This window comes from Choloepus didactylus, chromosome 1 (genome assembly GCF_015220235.1).
Source record: "Choloepus didactylus isolate mChoDid1 chromosome 1, mChoDid1.pri, whole genome shotgun sequence".
Taxonomy (NCBI): Eukaryota; Metazoa; Chordata; class Mammalia; order Pilosa; family Megalonychidae; genus Choloepus; species Choloepus didactylus.
In genome coordinates this window covers 120,543,605-120,561,539 of record NC_051307.1, presented here as the reverse complement: position 1 = coordinate 120,561,539, position 17,935 = coordinate 120,543,605, and the positions used below count along the sequence as shown (strand labels likewise).

Sequence of the window (17,935 nt, the reverse complement as noted above, 5' to 3'; positions counted from 1 at the left end):
GACCCATACTTTTTTTTAGGGCTGCATATAAAGACCTGTTCATTCTCTCCCCTCTCCAAAAGATTAAAGGTATAATGAGTACACCATAAATGATTGAATGAGCTACAATCAATTGCTTTGAACTCTGTATTAATCCCACTTTTGATACAGAATGGACGATGTCCTATGGTTCATTTAGCTACCAAGTGGCATAAGCTGTTATTCTCCAGAATTATAAAGGACTGCAAACTTAATGTATAAAATACATGCAATATAATGCTAGGCTGCCAAAGAAAGAAGATACTTTTGGTAATTTAAATGGAATAACTTTAAAAATGAACTGCAAACTCACTCTTCAGTTCAAAATACAATTGAGATCTATGCCGTCCTCCCCCACCCCAGGATTTTTTGCTGCCCTTCTGAAAGACGCATTTTGAAAAACTTTTGCTTTTCATAAAAGTACAAATAGGTTTGTAGTAATATGAGCATTTCCGATTCTGTTTTAGTCACCTCCCTACATTAGCTCATAAATGAATCAGGCAGGGAGAGAGCACAGGAAGTGAAGGAAGTAAGTAATGTGTTGGTTCAATCCAAGCCTCAAGGCCTTCTGTATTGTGATGGTGAAGCTTAGAGGGGTTATGGTAATATGTGCTTATGAAATTTTGTTTTCATTGATGAAGAAAGCCTGGTGCATTTCAGAATGCTAATTCAGATAACTCACCAGAGAATGGCCTTCCAAGACATAGTGAATTACTACAAGAACGACTGGACTTTCAACAGGTTTTCTTGAAGTTCTAATATTACAGGAAGAGGGAAGATGGTTAGCTATCAAACCAAACCTAACCCTGATATGTCTACAAAGAGAGGGATGGTGAGGGAGGAGAGTAAGGGCTGCATTATCCAGGAAAGTACAGTGGGTGCAGGGTTTCAGATGTGTTTCAGGCAGCTGCTGCAAAGCAGTCTGGGTAAGCCCCCAGCTGGATCTGTAGGCAATTTTCTAGGGAAGGAGAAGGATGCCTGCAAGAGCCCCTGATGCTTCTAACCTAATCACTGCCGAAAACCAGAATCAGAGTTTGTCTGATTGGCTGTCTTAAGCAATCTGAGCTTGGTCAGGCAATCTCCTCTGTACCATTGACTTTTAGAAGCTGCATTTGGTTTAACAAAAGTATTCTAGCTGGGGTCTAGGAACAGAGCCTTCCACCACTGAACAAATCTGATTTTAAACCAAACACTGCACTACAAGCTTGAACTTGTTTCATTGTTAATTCTACAAAATTTATCTTCCTCATTTTAAAAATGAGTAACAGTGATGTCTCTTTCAGAGTGTTGCAATCGTTAAGTGTGGTAATGTGTTGGAGTCCTTGACACATACTAAGTGACCAATAACAATCACTGATAATGTTTGTCATCATCATCATTAACAACTTAATTATTTATCTGGAAAAAAATTTTTTGTAATTTATGTTTCAGTTTTGATAGTTATTCAAAAGAAACTCCAGACAGGCTAACATAATTCAAGAATTTGGTGAGCAACAGAGTATTTTGTTAGGTAAGTACACAAGACGGCAGATTAGCTGTCTCTGCTCCTTGATAAACTCCTGGTTAAAAATAACAAAGCTCCTAGATCCATGCTCCCCAGGTGATGGCCATGCTAGGATTCGACTTCTGCACTGAACCCTTTCTGCAGCAGAAATTTGCTGCCAAATCATCAAAATTTTAGAAGACAATATTTTTAGTCAGCAGAGTATATAAAAGAAGTATTCCCAGTTTTGGAGGAAAGGCCAAGCACAGGGTGGGAAGTGGCTGATTAGCAAATGTAGCTGTTGAAAATGTTTAACACAATCAACATGTGTTTTTCTCCAAGTCAGAGGAGGCTCAAAAGATAATTGAAATTTGCCATTTAGCTTTGGAACACTGTACTGTGACCTGGGGAGATGACCAGAACCAAGGCTTTCTCCACTCCCCAGGCTAGAGTTGCCACCCCACCCCTCCGTCCCAAGTCCATTTGCCCCAGGGTTCAGCCTTTGACTCCAAAACATGCCAATCTGCTAGGGCTTTGGTGGAGGCTCCTCCACTACGGGTGCCCGACTTGGACTCTTTTATTCCAGGATCGACAAGGATTTAGCTCAGGAACTTGGCCTCTTTAACCCCCCTGGGCCTTGTCTTCCCCCCTGTTGGTTTCAGACCTGTAACCCAATCCCCACCCCACCATAGTCAGCAGTAAAAGCACTTAGGCTTCTCTACATGAACTACGTTGTGCCACGGACAGAACTGCTTAGCAGTGCTTGGTACAAACACTGTAAAGGAATTTGGGGAAATGCTAATGAGGAAGCTCGTAACCAGAAGCTGAGAAGATTCACAATCAAATTGTAATAAATCTGTGGAGACTCCTTAAAGAACAAGACACACAGGAAAAGCCTGATTGCTGGAAAAACTGCTTTGCAAATGAGCGGTATGGCTGTTGAATCTTTGAAAAGATAGCAGAACTCCCAGAGAGGCGCAACTGCATGCCCTAACCACATATTAGTCAGCCCAAATGACTGGCCGATGAAGGATAGTGCCACATGGTGCAATCTCTCTCAGAAGAGTTTCTGGAAGGATTCAGGTATTGAATGCTGATGTGGAAAGTAAATAAAATGTTCCAGTTTGCTCTTCCCTCTCCCTCCCCAACCAACCACTGCTGCCCCATCTCCGAGTTTTGTATTTTCCCCTATTTGCTTTGCCTACATCAACAGTCTTAAATTACACAGTTGCTAAGTGACATACAGTTCTATCACATTTTCATCTTAAAAGACCAAATTAATATATCAATGAATGTCATCCCTGTATAATGACAATGAGTATGATTTACAAGCTAAGATTTTGAGGTAAAATGGAACACAAAAAGCGAAATAATTTTAAATAAATTCAAGTTGATGGCTTAAAGGTAGCTACCTATACTCCGTTAGTTGGATTCATTGAAGCTTATGATGTACTATGTTATATTATAACGTAGGAATGAAACCTTAAAGAAGCATTTCTTCCCATGAAAACTCACAAAACAATGCTACAGCATTTCTCTCACTGCTTTTAAAATAATAAGGTCCCATTTTTCCTCATATAGTCTCAGATCAGTGATCCAGAAACTTACCAGAACAAGACAATACTTTATGTCATACCAGGTTAGATTCTGATTTTCTCAGTGAAAAATTTAGACTTTGCAGATGAATAGCAAAGAATTTTTTCTTCTGAGTTGCAGACAGAGTGTTGCTCAACTGATTCTCTGATGAGAAAATTAGGAATAGCCCAACTTAACATTTGGTACATTTTTAAACACTCCCTTTTTCTATTTAAGTTCAGGCCTAGTTCATAAATCTTCTGTGGACTTTAGGATTCAATGCTAATTAACATAAAATCATAGAATTTGAAAATAGGAAGGCTATGAATACATTGAATTTCTCAGAATGCTGTGATTTGTCCAAAGGGCCATGAGTGGGAAATAAATTAATGGTCATGGATTTGCAGTTTTGGGCTCTGAATTCCTTTTGGTTATAGATGGAAAACTAAGGGATAGAGAAGGAGGGTTACAGAGGTAGACTAAACCAAATATTCCTTAGTGACATATTTGGCTCATAGTAAATGAACTTCCTTTTGAGAACTGAAGACAGACAAACTAATTTATGGCCAAATTCCATTTTGATTGGAGATCACTTTAATCCCCTACTTTGTCCCACCCTCCAGTGCTCAGCTATGCAAATAGCTGGTGAGACAACAATGCTGGTTCTTCAGGCATTTTCAGGCAGAGCAAGACTTCAGGCTTCTATCAAGAAAGAATTTAGGCTTTGGTGTCAGACCAAGTCCTGGCTGTACCTACGTATTTGCTGTGTGACTTTGGGTAAACTTCTCTGTCTAGTAAATTACAGTTTTTACCTCATGTGAGGATTAGTGAGTTGATATATATAAAGTGAATAGGAGAGTTCTTGGATGGAGAGTTCTTGCTACATATTAAGAGCTCAGTGAATATTAACTCTAATCTTTTATTTTGATGCTTTGCCTTTCCAAAGACCCATTCACTGGGAGCTGGGAGGGGACTTAGAATCATCTAGTCCATTGTCCTTATTTTATAAATGAAAACACCGAGGCCTAGGGAAAGGATGTGGCTTCTGACCTAATTTGTGACAGACCCAGGTCTCTGAATGTTAGGTCATGACGTTTTTACTGCATTAACCTTCCTCTTAAGAAGCTTTTGTTCTTAAGAAGCTTTTGTTCTTCTTCTCCATAGAACACTGAATCTGACTACTTCTTACATCCACTGCTACCACCTTGATACAAGCCACCATTGTTACTCTCCTAGATCATTGCAATAACCTATAAACTAGTCCCCTTGATTCCACCCTTGCCTTCTCTTCAATCTGTCTCTACTCGGCATCTTAGTGAGACCCATTGTAAGTAGAATCTCTTGAAGATGTTACATCAGTTAAGGTGTGGCCTAACTGAATCAATCAGGTTGGGCTTTAATCTGGATTACAGGAGTCCTTTTTAAGGAGAATGAAATTCAGACACAGAGAGAAAGCCATGGGAAGCAGCCAGAAGCTGGATGTCAACAGAATTGTTAGAGAAGGAGAAGATGCCACTCTGTGCATTGCCATGTGACAGAAAAGCCAAGGACCAAGGATCACCAGCAGCCAGCCCCTGAATGCCACAGTCTTTGGGAAGAAAGCCTCACTTTGCTGATGCCTTGACTTTGGACTTCTCCTAGCCTCAGAACTGTGAGCCAATAAATTCCTATTATTCAAGTAAACCCATTGTATGATGTTTGTTGTTGCAGCTGGGAAACTAAAACAGCCCCACAGTATCTGTTCCCTCCCTGACCTCTCAATTCATGTCCTTCTACTCCTCTACTCTCTTGTTCATTCTACCCCATTTGTCTTGTCCTCCTTGCTGTTCCTTGAACATGCTGAGCACACTTCAGTCTCAGGGTTTGACATTTGATATTGCCTTTACTTGGATGCTTTTCACAGACTTTTGCATGGTGTGCTCCCTCATTTTTTTCAAATGTCTGCTCAGATGTCACCTTCTTAGTGCATCTGGCCTTTCTGTTTTCTTTTCCTACATCCTGATCTCTCCTCCATGGCATTTATTACCTCATAATGTTTTCTATATTTATGTATGTGGTTTATTGCCTACCTCCCTCTGCTAGAATGCAAACATCATGAGGGCACTGCTTTTTCAGGGCTGTATCTCCAATACCTAGAATAGTGTCTGACACAGAGGAGGTAGGTACTCAGTAAAGATTGGATGAATGCATAAATGAGTAGAGTGTTAACAGGACCTGTGGGATACTCAAAAGGGTATATTTTTTTCAGGTATTTTTGTTATAGAATAAAATTAAGCCAAGTGTGATACCCTTGATTATAATGACTTTGCAACACAGGATTTACTTTATATTTTTGACATAACCTACTTATTTTTGTATTTGCACAGCTAAATCAACATATTTCTTTCTTGAGTTAATTATTAGAAAGGAAATAACAAAGTCAAACCAAAGAAACAGCCGTTTTCTGAAAACTACTTAAAGAATATGTTTTAGTTCAGGAAAATCAGAAAATAAACACAAGTGTCAAAAATTCTGATTTGGGAGAATCAGAAAATAAAACACAAGCTTTCTGGGTTCTTAGAGAAACCACAAAGAAAACAAAATGTAGACAGGAGGTCAGTACTCATGAATCAGACTTCATCTTCATAGGCTTTTTATAGACCTGGAACAAAGTAGAGCCCTGAAAATTGTGTTAGGTAATGGGGATTCTGACAGATCCTTTAACTACGTGAAACTAGAAGGTGCTGCTATAATTCTGCTGCTTCAGATGAAAATTTCAAGTGTTGTCATTAGGTACAACAGCTGTTTCTATTACAGATAACAGATCTCAGAGGTGGTGATGCTGATATCAACTTCTAGTAGGCTCAGAACACAGCATAGCTTGTACAATTAGTTTTTTTTTTTTAATTATTTTTTTTCCTGCACACGCAAATTAACTCTGTAGCAGTAAAAGGAAATTACTTACTAGCTACTGGAATTGTCTGAAAGCGATATGATCATCCTTTGTAGAGTCACATTAACCAAATTAAAAGCCCTTGGGAAAAATTTGCACCCTGTTCCTCCCCATTCACATCTTCCTAAAGACCTCTCAGGAGCTTCCATTTGGAAAGCTATGATCATTACCAGGGCTTTTAATTTGGAAAGATTGGCTGCTCACCAGTGAGTCTTTCTAGACTCCCAGTGGTTGGGTAGAGTGGCTCTGCAGTGTTAAAATCACCAAGGTCTTGGAGGCCTTGGAAGCCTTGACTTGACTATCCTCCTGACTCCTGCTTGAGTGTAGGTATGTGTGCCAGCCTAGGACACAGCCATGGTTCTGCTGCTGTAGCTTGTTTCCAATATGGTCGCTATAATTTCATTCTCTCCCTGAACACCCATGTCACTCCTCCCTTGAGAGATGGAATCTATTCCTTCAAACCTGTGGATCTGGGCAGGCCTGTGACTACTTTGACCAATAGCATGTGGTGGAGGTTGCTGTGCCAGTTCTGGGCCTAGAATTTAAGAGGACTGATGGTTTCTACTTTCTTTCTCTTGAAATACTTCCTTTTGGATCACAGCTGCCATGTTGTTTGAAGCCTAGTCCACATGGAGAGGCCACATTTAGGCACTCTATAGCTGATTAGCTTCAACTGTCAGCTGTGTGAGTGTAACATCTTGGATGTCCAGTCCATTTTAACCTTCAGATAACCCTAGCTCTAAGCACAAAAGACGTCTGACTGAATTGCATGTAGAGAACCTGAGCAAGAACCACCTCACTGAATCTAGTTAAACCATAGAACTGTGGAAGATAATATTGAATTATTGCTTTAAACCACTACATTTGAGGAGGTTTTTACAAGCAATAGAAAACTGGAATATGTGCAAAATGGGAAACCACAGGTTAGTACTCCTAGGAATGTGGGTATCAAAAAGACTAGCTTAGAGTAAGGTAGTATTTGTGGTTACCTACAGGAGGTAATTTCAGGAATTCTTGGAAAGACCTCCACTACAGTTTCTCTCCTACCTTTTGGATGATCCCTGAAATTTCCTAACTGAACTGTTTTTCTATTATCATTTGGATTTGCAAATGTAAATATTTACTGTCCCAACGCAGATATTTTTGGGAGGGATAATGCTCAAAACCAGGATTCAGCCACCTTTTTCTGTAAAGAGCCATATACTAAATAATTTAGACTTGGTCTATGCAGTCTTTGTGGGCTATTCTCAACTCTGCCCAAGCAGACACAAACAATATATAAGTGAAAGCACATTTTTGTGTTCCAATAGACAATTTATAAAATAGGTGGTGGGTCAGATTTGGCCCATGGACCATAGTTTGCCAACATCTGTCCTAAACAATTATTTCTATAGTTAACAGATCTTTGCTGATATTGGTTGGAGCTCATCACCATTGGATTGGGTTGACCTCTATGTCCAGCCTCTCAGGCATTTCCTTGTTCTCATTTAGAGGTTTCTTCTCCTAAGTTTTAAGTATTGTGCTCCTCAAGCCTCTCTTCTCTCCTAACTCTTTCTCAGCCATGTCATCTTCTCAAACGATTTCAATTAACATCAATTTGCTAGTGACTATTAAATCTTTATCTCCATTCACTCTTCTTTCCAGAACTTCAGGCCTCTGTATTTCCTCTTGTATATCTTGCCAACATACTAAGCTCAACACACTCTTATGCCAGCTATTAATCTATAATGTCTCACTCCATACCCATCCTTCTATAGTCAGCTCTGTAATTCTGGGGCTGGAACTCTGCAAACCCTGTTTCTGTGTTGCCAGCTGCTGTTCTCTGCCAATAGGGGGTGCGCTAGAAGGAGACTGCAAGGCCTGAGGAGAAAAAAGGAACCAGTTCCTTCCTCTCTGCTTCCTTTTTTCTCCCTGTGGGCTTCCTGTCTGCTTGTGGTGCTTGCGGTTCCTGTGAGCATCTTCAGTAGTGTTTCTTCCCTCCAGAAAGAGACGTTCTTTCCTGTAGCTGCAGCCAAATCTAGTTTTTCCAACAGTTACAGAATTAGCTGTTACTCACCCCTTCCCTTAACCCTACCCCTACCCTTAGTGGAACCCAGTGGTCTAGCATCCTCTCCTCAGAGGTCTGGTTCCCAGATCCTTCTGGTCTCCTCTTCCAAGTTCAGAGACACCAGTACCAGCCAAACAGCACCCACATTGGGGGGGGGGGGAGGTATGAGTTTCTGCTCCTCAGGGGCCCTGCTCCAAGTTTCTAAGTTTTAGTAATTCTGACTTCTTCCCTTTGATTTCCCAGCCCTAGGGGATGGTAGTTGCTTCTTTTAATTACTTTTTCTTTGATAACTTATTGTTTTTTGCCTTTTCAGCTACCTAGTTAACAATTCTTTATATTAAGTTCCCTTTCAAATATCTAGTGTGGTTTCTGTCTCCTGACTGGACTTTAAAGGAGTTTATATTCTCAGCCAAAAGCTGCTCCCTCACAGACAGTACTTCCTTTCTTAGTAAGTAGCACCAGCAAACCTCTCCCTGTTTCCTGCCTGATTGCTCAAGCTGAATATCTGGATATCGTTCCGAACTTTTTCTGTTCTCTTAACCTCCATATCCAATTGGTGCACCAGGCCTGTAGGCTGGGCTTCCTGGATATATTTTTTAATCTGTCTTCTCTCTATCTCCATGCCCACCATCCTACTCTCACCTGGATGGTGATCACCGCCTTGTAATTGACTTTCCTACATTTCGGTATCCCCTCAATTGGTTATCCCTACCACAGACATAGTGGTGTCCCTAAAACATCTAGTTAAATGCTTTCTGAAAAATTCCTCATTGTTACCATAATGTATAAGTCCCTCTGTGATTTGACTTCTGCCTGCCTCTGCACTTCGTGGTAACTGCTTTGAGCAGCCTAGGAAACCAAAACAGTAGCTGTTTAATAACTGTCTACCTCCCTAAATGGTAAGTCCCACATAAGCAGGGGCTGCATCTGTCTTGCCCAGCACTCTATCTATAATATTCTTTCCAGCCCAGTATTCCTTCTGGCACAGTGGACTCTTAACAAATATTTGCTGAGTTCAACTGGTTTCCCTTTTATAAATTTATCATAGGGCCTCTGAATTGATTACAGAAGATGCATGTTTCTTCAGGTGCACCAGAATCCCTCAGGACCGACTGCTACCATCTTTGGTTTGCTCCTCTCACATCTTCTGACACCAGTTCTTCCTTGGAGACTGAATGGGGATTAGCTGGATCATATTTACAACTTTGAACTGTACTGGAGACCCAGCATTACTTACTTTTATTTTGTCAGAGGGCTCCATAGTGTAGCACAAGGCTCCGGAGTACCTGGGGCTAGGTGCATCTCTAGGCTTGCAGCATTTAAACTCCAGCAACCCATGAAGGGATGCTCCTTTGCTCCCCAAACCAGTAAGCCACTCCTCCACCAAGAGCATTAATGTGCTGGTTTCATTTTAGTTCTCTGAAATGTAGCCATTATTCCTCAAGTGGAAAAAAATGGCAAAAGGGTTGGGAAGTGGACTAAAACACCGACGGAAGGGCTTAAAAATAATCTATAATAACCAGTGCTGAAGAAGGAGATAACAAAAATGGAATACGGGAAAGAGCATGATAATGAAGAAGAACCAAGAAAGCATACAACCACAGGCTGCTGGAAAAACAGCGGACCTGAGGGAACAGATTAAACAAATCCGCCTTTGATTTTGGTTACACTTTCAGGGAGGGTTCTGCATTTATTTAAAACAAAGCAAAACAAAACAAATAAGCACACAAAAAACATCCCGAAGAACTTTCTTTTCTTTTCACTTTCTAAACAGATTCGACCCAAGATGGGCATTTTCTTTGAGAATAATATATCCTTTTTCCTTCAGCTGAAAGTTTTACCTTTTGGATTGTATTCCACACACGTTCTTTCTCGTTTCTTCTTCCTTCAAGGGTGTCCATAGCATCTGCCATTAGTGACTGCAGCTGTGGCACCAAGATAAAAATTATCAGTGCAGAATTCACACGGAAATAACTTCTCTAAATACACAGATTAAAACCTAATTAAAAAATCATTTGTACGCTGATGATTTTATTACTCATCTTTCCTACAATGAACACTGCCACCCCATCTTTGCTTCGGTCATTACTGAGTATTATTGCAGATATAAAATATTGAGACAATGAGAAGATTCATCTTGAAAATTTGTAGAAAACATATAGGTTTTAATGTAGTAAGTGCTGATGTTTTGTAAAAACAGATTTGGGTTGTAAAGAATGAAGGTGGTAGTTAATTCTTTCAGGAAATGGCATGTAGTACATGAACGCATTTTAGTATTTTCTCCTGAGGCTAATGTATCATAATTCTAGGCATCATGCAAAAGCTCACCAGAGGATAATACTAAAATTGTGCTGTTTTATTGCCTCTTAAAGGATCTAGCTCATTTAAGTTCTTTACTATGCTCTACTTTTCTAAAATTTCAAAATAAAGATTTTTTGTTTTTTAAAAAGATTCTTTCAAAGGCAATTAAAAGAAAATCCACCCTTTGCCCCAAACAGTCACCTGTTATATTCTAATTTAAAACCATCCTATATACATGATGCCTATGTAGCTGCAAAGTACTGAAGATGCCTGGACTTTGTAGTGTTCAAAGCTACAAGAGAGAGTTCTGCCAAGTACCAGGTCAATTCATTGTGGCATTGAACAATCTGAACCCTTAGATAACCTTTCAGTGCTGTAGACATTGCAAAGCTCAAGCAGGAGGGCAGAGAGTTGAGCCATTAAAAATTCTACCAACAATCACTGTTTACATAGCACCATACAAGATAGTACTAGCCATTTTTTTCAAGTTAACGCATGCTTGGAAATTTGAAAATAAAATCTATTACTTAAGGTAATAAAATCTTGCAAGATACATGACTTTTAAATATTTGGCCTGCACATGTACATTCACATACTTTTAAAGTTTTCTTCTGGTAGGTGTATGAATTATGAAAATATCCTGTGAAATCCTATTTTCCAAGGTTTCAGATAGTGGAATATTATTAGTAAGGGAATGTGTTAATAAGGGTCATCTGTAATGCTGGTTTGGGTCTCTTTGTGTATATTTTAAAATATAAGCATTTCTAGGAAAAAAAAGCCATAGATATGTGGTAGGAAGACCTAAGCACAGAGAGCTCCCTTGAGTTTTTCATTTATATCTTGAATGTGCTTTTCAGGAAGACAAGATCAACATTTTGCTGGCTTCTTAACATTTTTCTTTGCTACTCTTACCTCAGAGGAGCATTGATCATCTAAAATTGGCTATAACATGCACTTTGAAAGCTCAATTCTTACTGCCCTCCTCAGTGCCTTATGAATAGAAGGACAAACAGCTTTTTAGAAAGTACTCTTCTGAAGTACCTACTCAGAACCATAGAGATTTAGGGAGTATTATTGCTAATTCTGATTTAGTAACTTCTTGTAATAGACTTATTTCATAGTTTTAATCTTTAGTATGCATAGTTTTATTATTTGGCTAGTCAGACCAATTTATATACTTATTCAGAAAATCAGGATTTACTAAAAACACTTAACAGGTTTAGATGAACATTATAAATGTTGGCAGTCCATTTCTTGATTGATTAGTTTGTTACACTTTAAAAGTCCCATAGAAGGAGGGTTCCTTTAATTATCTGCAAATTACAGGTGATCAATTTGGGCTGCTCTCATCCTTACTATTTGAAATTCAATTCAGGTCTATAATTAATTCTAGCTACTCTCAGTTAAAATCTCAAAGTAAAGAGCCCTTCCCTAAGACACATTAGGAATCTTCATATGGAGTAAATTTTACCTTTCCTCAAATGGCCAGCTGTTTAGGAACTGACTTTCAAACAAGGTGCTAGCTTTTCTGCTATTAATTATGGTTATAATGTACACATCTGTTTGAAGACTGTTTCTGTGTAATATTCTCTTAACTAGGTTTTGACAAGGTTTTTCTAAGGCTGAAGTATCTGGTTTTCTGAGTTAACTGGTCAACTTAAAAAAAAACAGGTACATTCACTAACTACGTTTTTCCCTCAAAAAACTAAATGTTTTATCAATTTAGCTAATGATGTATATGTGTGTGTGTGTGTGTGTTGCCACTACCAACATATATGGTGACACTTGAAGTGATCAAGACAATTGTAGAGACTTTTTTGTAGGATCGATCAGTTGTCTATAGAACAATTTACTTTTTTGGCCTCTCACTTTTTCATAGAAGAGAATCTTGTATATTAATATATCTTGGAGCTTAATAAACAATTGATTAAAATTTCACATTCCTTAAAATAAAAAAGCCTGATGCACAATATGATGATCAGCCCCTTTCTGTGTTTTTAACACATCACAAAATTCTTGCTATAAAAAAATGGAAGCTAGTCAATTTGAACAAGTAAAAACTAGCACGCACACCTTCCTACATTTTCCAGTTTCTTCATGAGAATGCCTCATGAAGGTTGGGGAGTTTGCACTCAAACTATATTTATTATCACAATTTTTAAAAATTCAGACCAGATCTCTCTTCTCTTGGCACAGAGCCTGTGAAAACTACTTAAACAAAGAAAAACAAATACTTACCAATTCCGCCTCTTGTTCACTGATGTCCTGTAGATAGGGGATGGTTGCTAACTCCGCCATTGCTTGATTAATCACCTGGGACTGTTCCTTTACTCTCTGCAGCCGGCTGAGGACGCTGGCATATTGCAACTTCTCCATCACACCTGAGCATACACGGAAACTTCCCTAGTCTCACAGCAAAAGAAAATGTTTTAGGACAAAACCACAGAAGTAGACCTCTCCCTGGGGATTGAAGTCAGCACTTGTTATAAAATACATCCTCTGAAGCAACAGTATCTAGTATAAATGAATGTTCCCATCATTTTAGATACTTCTTTATATCCTACCTTCAAATAGGTGACTATACACAAAAGGGAACATTTTGAAGGACTCTCAAGATGGGGTTGCATATGGCCCTCATAAGGAAGCTGGGCTGAGGAGAAAAGAGGGGGCAGAAATTCAACCTGGGCTCCACTTTCTCAGGGATGACAACACAGGGCTGTGTCCACATGAAGCGGGCACCTTTTTCTACGTCTAAGGCATCATGAGGGCTAGGAATTGCCCTCTATCTTATTTATAGAACAGAAACATTGTATAAAATAGAAACATTTCTATTATAATAGAAATATTCCTGGAAAATGTAATGTAAGTTGAATCAATTTATCCCAATATCTTATAATTGCAGCTCTGCTTTTGTTTTCAGTTCTGATTAGTTGACCTTGTACACTGGATCCTCTCTATGTGACTTTAAGGTGCTTTGCCCTGCCCCTAGGACTGTACCAGCAACTGACAGGATCCATCTCAAAACAGACTATTATGCACATTAGTAACAACCACCAGATAAATCTATTGGTATTTGGGGCTTTCTTAAAATGAGGCACACATAAGAAGGTGGCCCACCTACGTGTTTGCCATTGCCACCCACAAAAGAGGAGACATTTACCTTCTCTAAAAAGCTGAATACAAATTTTAATGCTTGATAGAAGAGACAATGTTTATCATAAAATTCTTGAATTTATATTTTGAAAAAAGTTTATATTTTGATACAGAGGACATACCAAGGTTAAAAGAAAAGCCTTGGGCTTCTGCTGTTTTGGGTAATGAGAAATGGGAAGTCACGGGTGGACTTTCACAACTGCATTCCGCATCCTGGTGCTTGGAAGAGGAAGGCTTGATGACCAGCACCCCTTGGTGGCAGGGTTTTTTCGGGACCATCTGCATGAGAATCTCTAAGCTTGTTTGCGAATAGGCAGAGTCTTGGGCCTGACTCAGTGAATTGGAATCTCTTGATATGTGGCCCTAGAAATAGGAATTTTAGCCAAGTGCCTCCCCAAATACTCTTTTCCACACAGACGTTTGAGTACTAACTGCTACCTTAAAGCTTAGTATTTGAATAAGGCCTATTTTTGTTTATGCATACTCATAAAACAAGTTTCTCTCAGAAATAAGAGAATGTGGAGGCCAGGGAGCAGATGCATGATTCTCCTTAGGAGAGAATCTCCTCTAAAGAAAAAACATTAGAAACTAGTATTACTAAAGAGCATCTGAACTCCAACTTGAAGTTAGAAAGCAGTTCTTTCTGAAATGTCAAACTCATATCTTGACCAACCCCAATCTTTTGAAGGTAGCACTTTTCTGGAGTCTTGGAAATAAATGATGTTTGGACACCGTTGCATTTTATTTGCTTTATATCTTCCCAATACCTATCAGTACTGTTCAGTGAATGTCTCTCTACCAATCCTAATTTGTTGTTTCTGATTAATCATTTATCTGAAAAATCTGTGCCCCATAGGAACGAGGGTTGCAAATGGTGGATTTGGGATCCCTTCCTGAACTGACTACAAAGCTGGCCTGCCCATTCAATTTAAACATGAGGCTAAACAATGGGATTCTGTCAAACAGAGGAAAGCAACTTGAAAGAGAAAGAAGTTTCCATTGTGAAGAAAAATTGCTTTCTTTGTCCTTCTTTAAACAATGGTGCTAGTTGTAGGAAAGTGGTGTAATGACTCAACTCCAAAGAGCAGAAACAACTGCAGCCTGCTTAGGAACATAATCTATCAGCATTCTAAAACATCAGGAAAATAAAAGTCATGGAAGGCAACAGTGCTTTGTTAGCTTGATTGCTGGAAAACAAAACAGGAAATATTCCATATGAATGAGATACTAGGGAACAAATATAGTTCGCTACTAATAATCACCCATGCTCCCCTTGCCCCAAGACAAATGCAATTTCAGTTATCAGGAAACTATGGATTAATATTTAACTTACGCAAGGTAAGGAGTTTTGGAAAACAAAGTGAAAAAGCAATAAAAATTAATATGTAGTGCCTACAGTGATGTTTTACTGCTATGGCTTTAAGAAAATATAGGACATAATGAAAAATAAAGGAATTAGTTTAAACATCTAATGCTAGCAAGGGATAAATCTAAAGGAATGCAGCCCCTCCCTCCCCCCAATGAGACTTCAGGAGCATCAAAAGGCTCTTCAGCTACTGGAGAGAGTGTAATACAGTCACCAAGCCTGAAGCTAAAATCTCACATGGGTACAATGAAGTTTAGGTAAATAGCAAGTTCAAATAAAGGCTTCAGTCAGAGAATTTCCTGGATTTAATGACAGATATGGACGATGTTTGGCAAATAACTGGTGCTATACAATACCCCTGAAAAGCAGAGCCCAAGTATTTGGAATGTATTTCCATTTGCCACAACATATAGAAACATTAATTGTGAAAAAAAGGGGGCTAGGAAACACATATTATTCATTTCAAATGTGCATATGTAAACATTTTTTATGCTCCACTTGGAGGAAATTAAAAGTAAAATTAACGATGTATTAAAACATGGTTAGTTAGGTCATTTTTAGCAAGTCAGCCTGTGAAAGGGGCTTCATGCATGGCAAGAGATTTTATTATTTTAACTCTTTAACATTTAGCCCAGGAAGCACAGTACATAAGGTTTGAAACTGACAACAGCCAATAAAGTTAATGAATGGAAAAGTGCAGTGCCATCGGGTAGCACGTGAAATAATTAGGACAAAAATTCAGAGAAGGAAAAATACCAGTAGAGCAGGACTGCTGATTGAATGGGACTGGGTGTTCTGTAGGATATTAAAAGCCATTAGATAGGAAGGTGGTTGAATATTCTAGATTACAACTCTTCAAAAGGCCAGAATGATCCCTGTTTGGCCGTATGTTGTATGCCTAGCAGAGCAATGCACAAAGATAAAGAAACTGGTGTCAGAAGTGTGATGCAAATTATTGCCAGAGACATAAAAACCTCCTTCAAACCAAGAATGTCGTTTTTTTCCTTAACCAATTGCGTCTTCCACCTCCTGGTAAGAGGTGAAAATTCATTTTCCCTAAGAAGCTTCTTAGAATTAACTTTCTGAGTGTGTGTAAATCACTCTTACCCCTATATGTTCCTTGTTTATTGAATCCAGCTATGGAAATATTCCCTTGTTGTTTTATGTAAGTTATGCTGCCAGTAAGGATCATACTTTTATTTCAAAGAGATGTAGTAGTGTGTCATAGTGAAAGAATACGGGACCAATATTTTAAAGCTCTGATTTTGAATACTAGCTCTCTATCCCCTAGCTCTGTGAACATACCACTACTCAGAACCAGTTTCCTCACTGGCAAAATGAAGGTGACACAATGCCACCAAATTGTGAGGAGGATTGCTTGACATATGCGAATGAAAATGCTTTTAAACTGCAGAGCATATGCATGTGCTTCTCTGCAACCCCATCTCCTAAGTGGAACTTTCTGCACAAATAGCACCCAATTAATAACTAGGAATGCCCTGCCATTTCTCTAATATTTTAAAGAAAATTTCTCAACCTATGTAATATTTCAGGGATTTTGGAAGTGTGGAGTGATTTGCTAGCTTTTGAAAAATCTTTTACTCACTTTACTTCTATTTAATATACTTTTATGAAAGGGATATTGCTGTACTACCTCTTTAGATGTAATCTGTGGAGAAAAGAGACATGTATCTTTATTTGATGGAAGAAAATTGAAAATAGCAAGCAATTAAAATTTTTCCTATGATATAATTTAGTATATTGCAAAATTAACTTTTTTCCTAGTTAAAGATGCTAGGTAGATATAAACATGATATTTACAAGGTGATTCGGTATTCAATATGTCTAAGGAAAAGATTATAAGCATTCTTGTCATCACCTGAGTATCATTTAGACATCTGTATATTTATCATAATTTATGTGACTTAATATAAATGTGGTAGTACTAAAAACTGTATAACTAATTCTGGTCATTGTGTTATGTTAAGAACTATCTTTATCTTTTTTGGGTCTTCTGCTATTACGAATGCTAAACTTTTAATGCATTACATTTCATATTTCAATATTCCAAAGGCATTCCATTAAGGAACATGAAAACAATGAAAATGAAAACAGTAACTCTGAACATATATGCCAGTAAATATATTTCTTAGCCCTTAGGCCTGGATTAAAATGTGGATGTTTCAAACAGATAACTCTTTACTCTAGTGAAAAAGTAAAAATCATGTGTAAATCACCAGTATGAAGGATGATTGAAAAATCTAAAGTTCTTCGGGATAAATATGTTGCCCAAGATATTGGTCACTGTCTTCTAATGGAGGTTTCCTAGAAATGTGCTCTGCTCTACCAAGACAAGTGGGGACTGAGTGGCACATGATGGGAGCCTGAGCCTGAAGTCCCAGGTCCAGCCTGTAGAGGGCAGCAGATCTGCCCCATGACCGGAGATGACACCTCTATTCCGGTCTGTGCAAGTGCATCTGAGCAAATCAGTGAGCACTGCTAGGGAAAAGAAACGGAAACCCACAGGACGCGAACACAGTCTTCAGATTAGAAGGAGAATATGTACTTAAACTGTACAACTTTGTATTGAAAGGAAAAAAAAAGACCTAGGAAATAGTCCTTTGGTCATAGAAAACCAAAAGCAACTCAAATAATTATAGCTTCTAAAATCTGTATTACTTTACAAAGTGCTTCAACATGGATTATGTATGTTTGTATCACAACAACTCTGTGAGGGGGGACTGGCTGATATCAATACCATTTTATAGATGAGGAAAAGTGGCTCAGTTTTTTAAGTGACTTGCCCTAGGGTTACACACAGAGCACAGCCTTGGGGCCACGTTTTTATCTACAGGGGTCTCAAACTTATGGTTACAAAAAATAAGGTCAACGAAACACCTAACTATTAAAGTGGATGGCATTTGACAACTGACAAGAAAAAAAAAAAATACCTCAGAGGATCTTAAAAACACTGTTGAGGGCTGCCTGGGTCACAGTTAATGGTACCATGTAGGAATAATTTCTAGTCACCAAATCATTACTTGCTTCATTAAGCTAGGT

At 38.6% G+C, this 17,935-nt stretch overlaps 1 protein-coding gene across 2 annotated transcripts in view; it reads right to left on the bottom strand.

Annotated features, from left to right (window-relative positions):
• SPATA16 (spermatogenesis associated 16) overlaps window positions 1–17,935 on the bottom strand; it is a 320,164-nt gene that overhangs the window by 29,543 nt on the left and 272,686 nt on the right. Inside the window, exons 9-10 of one of the 2 annotated variants that reach the window (XM_037840523.1) lie at window positions 12,595–12,759; window positions 9,897–9,980 (exon numbers count right to left, since the gene is read on the bottom strand). In XM_037840523.1, the coding sequence (XP_037696451.1) occupies window positions 9,897–9,980; window positions 12,595–12,759 (249 nt within the window). Of the gene's footprint in view, window positions 1–9,896; window positions 9,981–12,594; window positions 12,765–17,935 lie in introns of those variants that run through there. The other variant, XM_037840529.1, reaches the window with a different exon arrangement.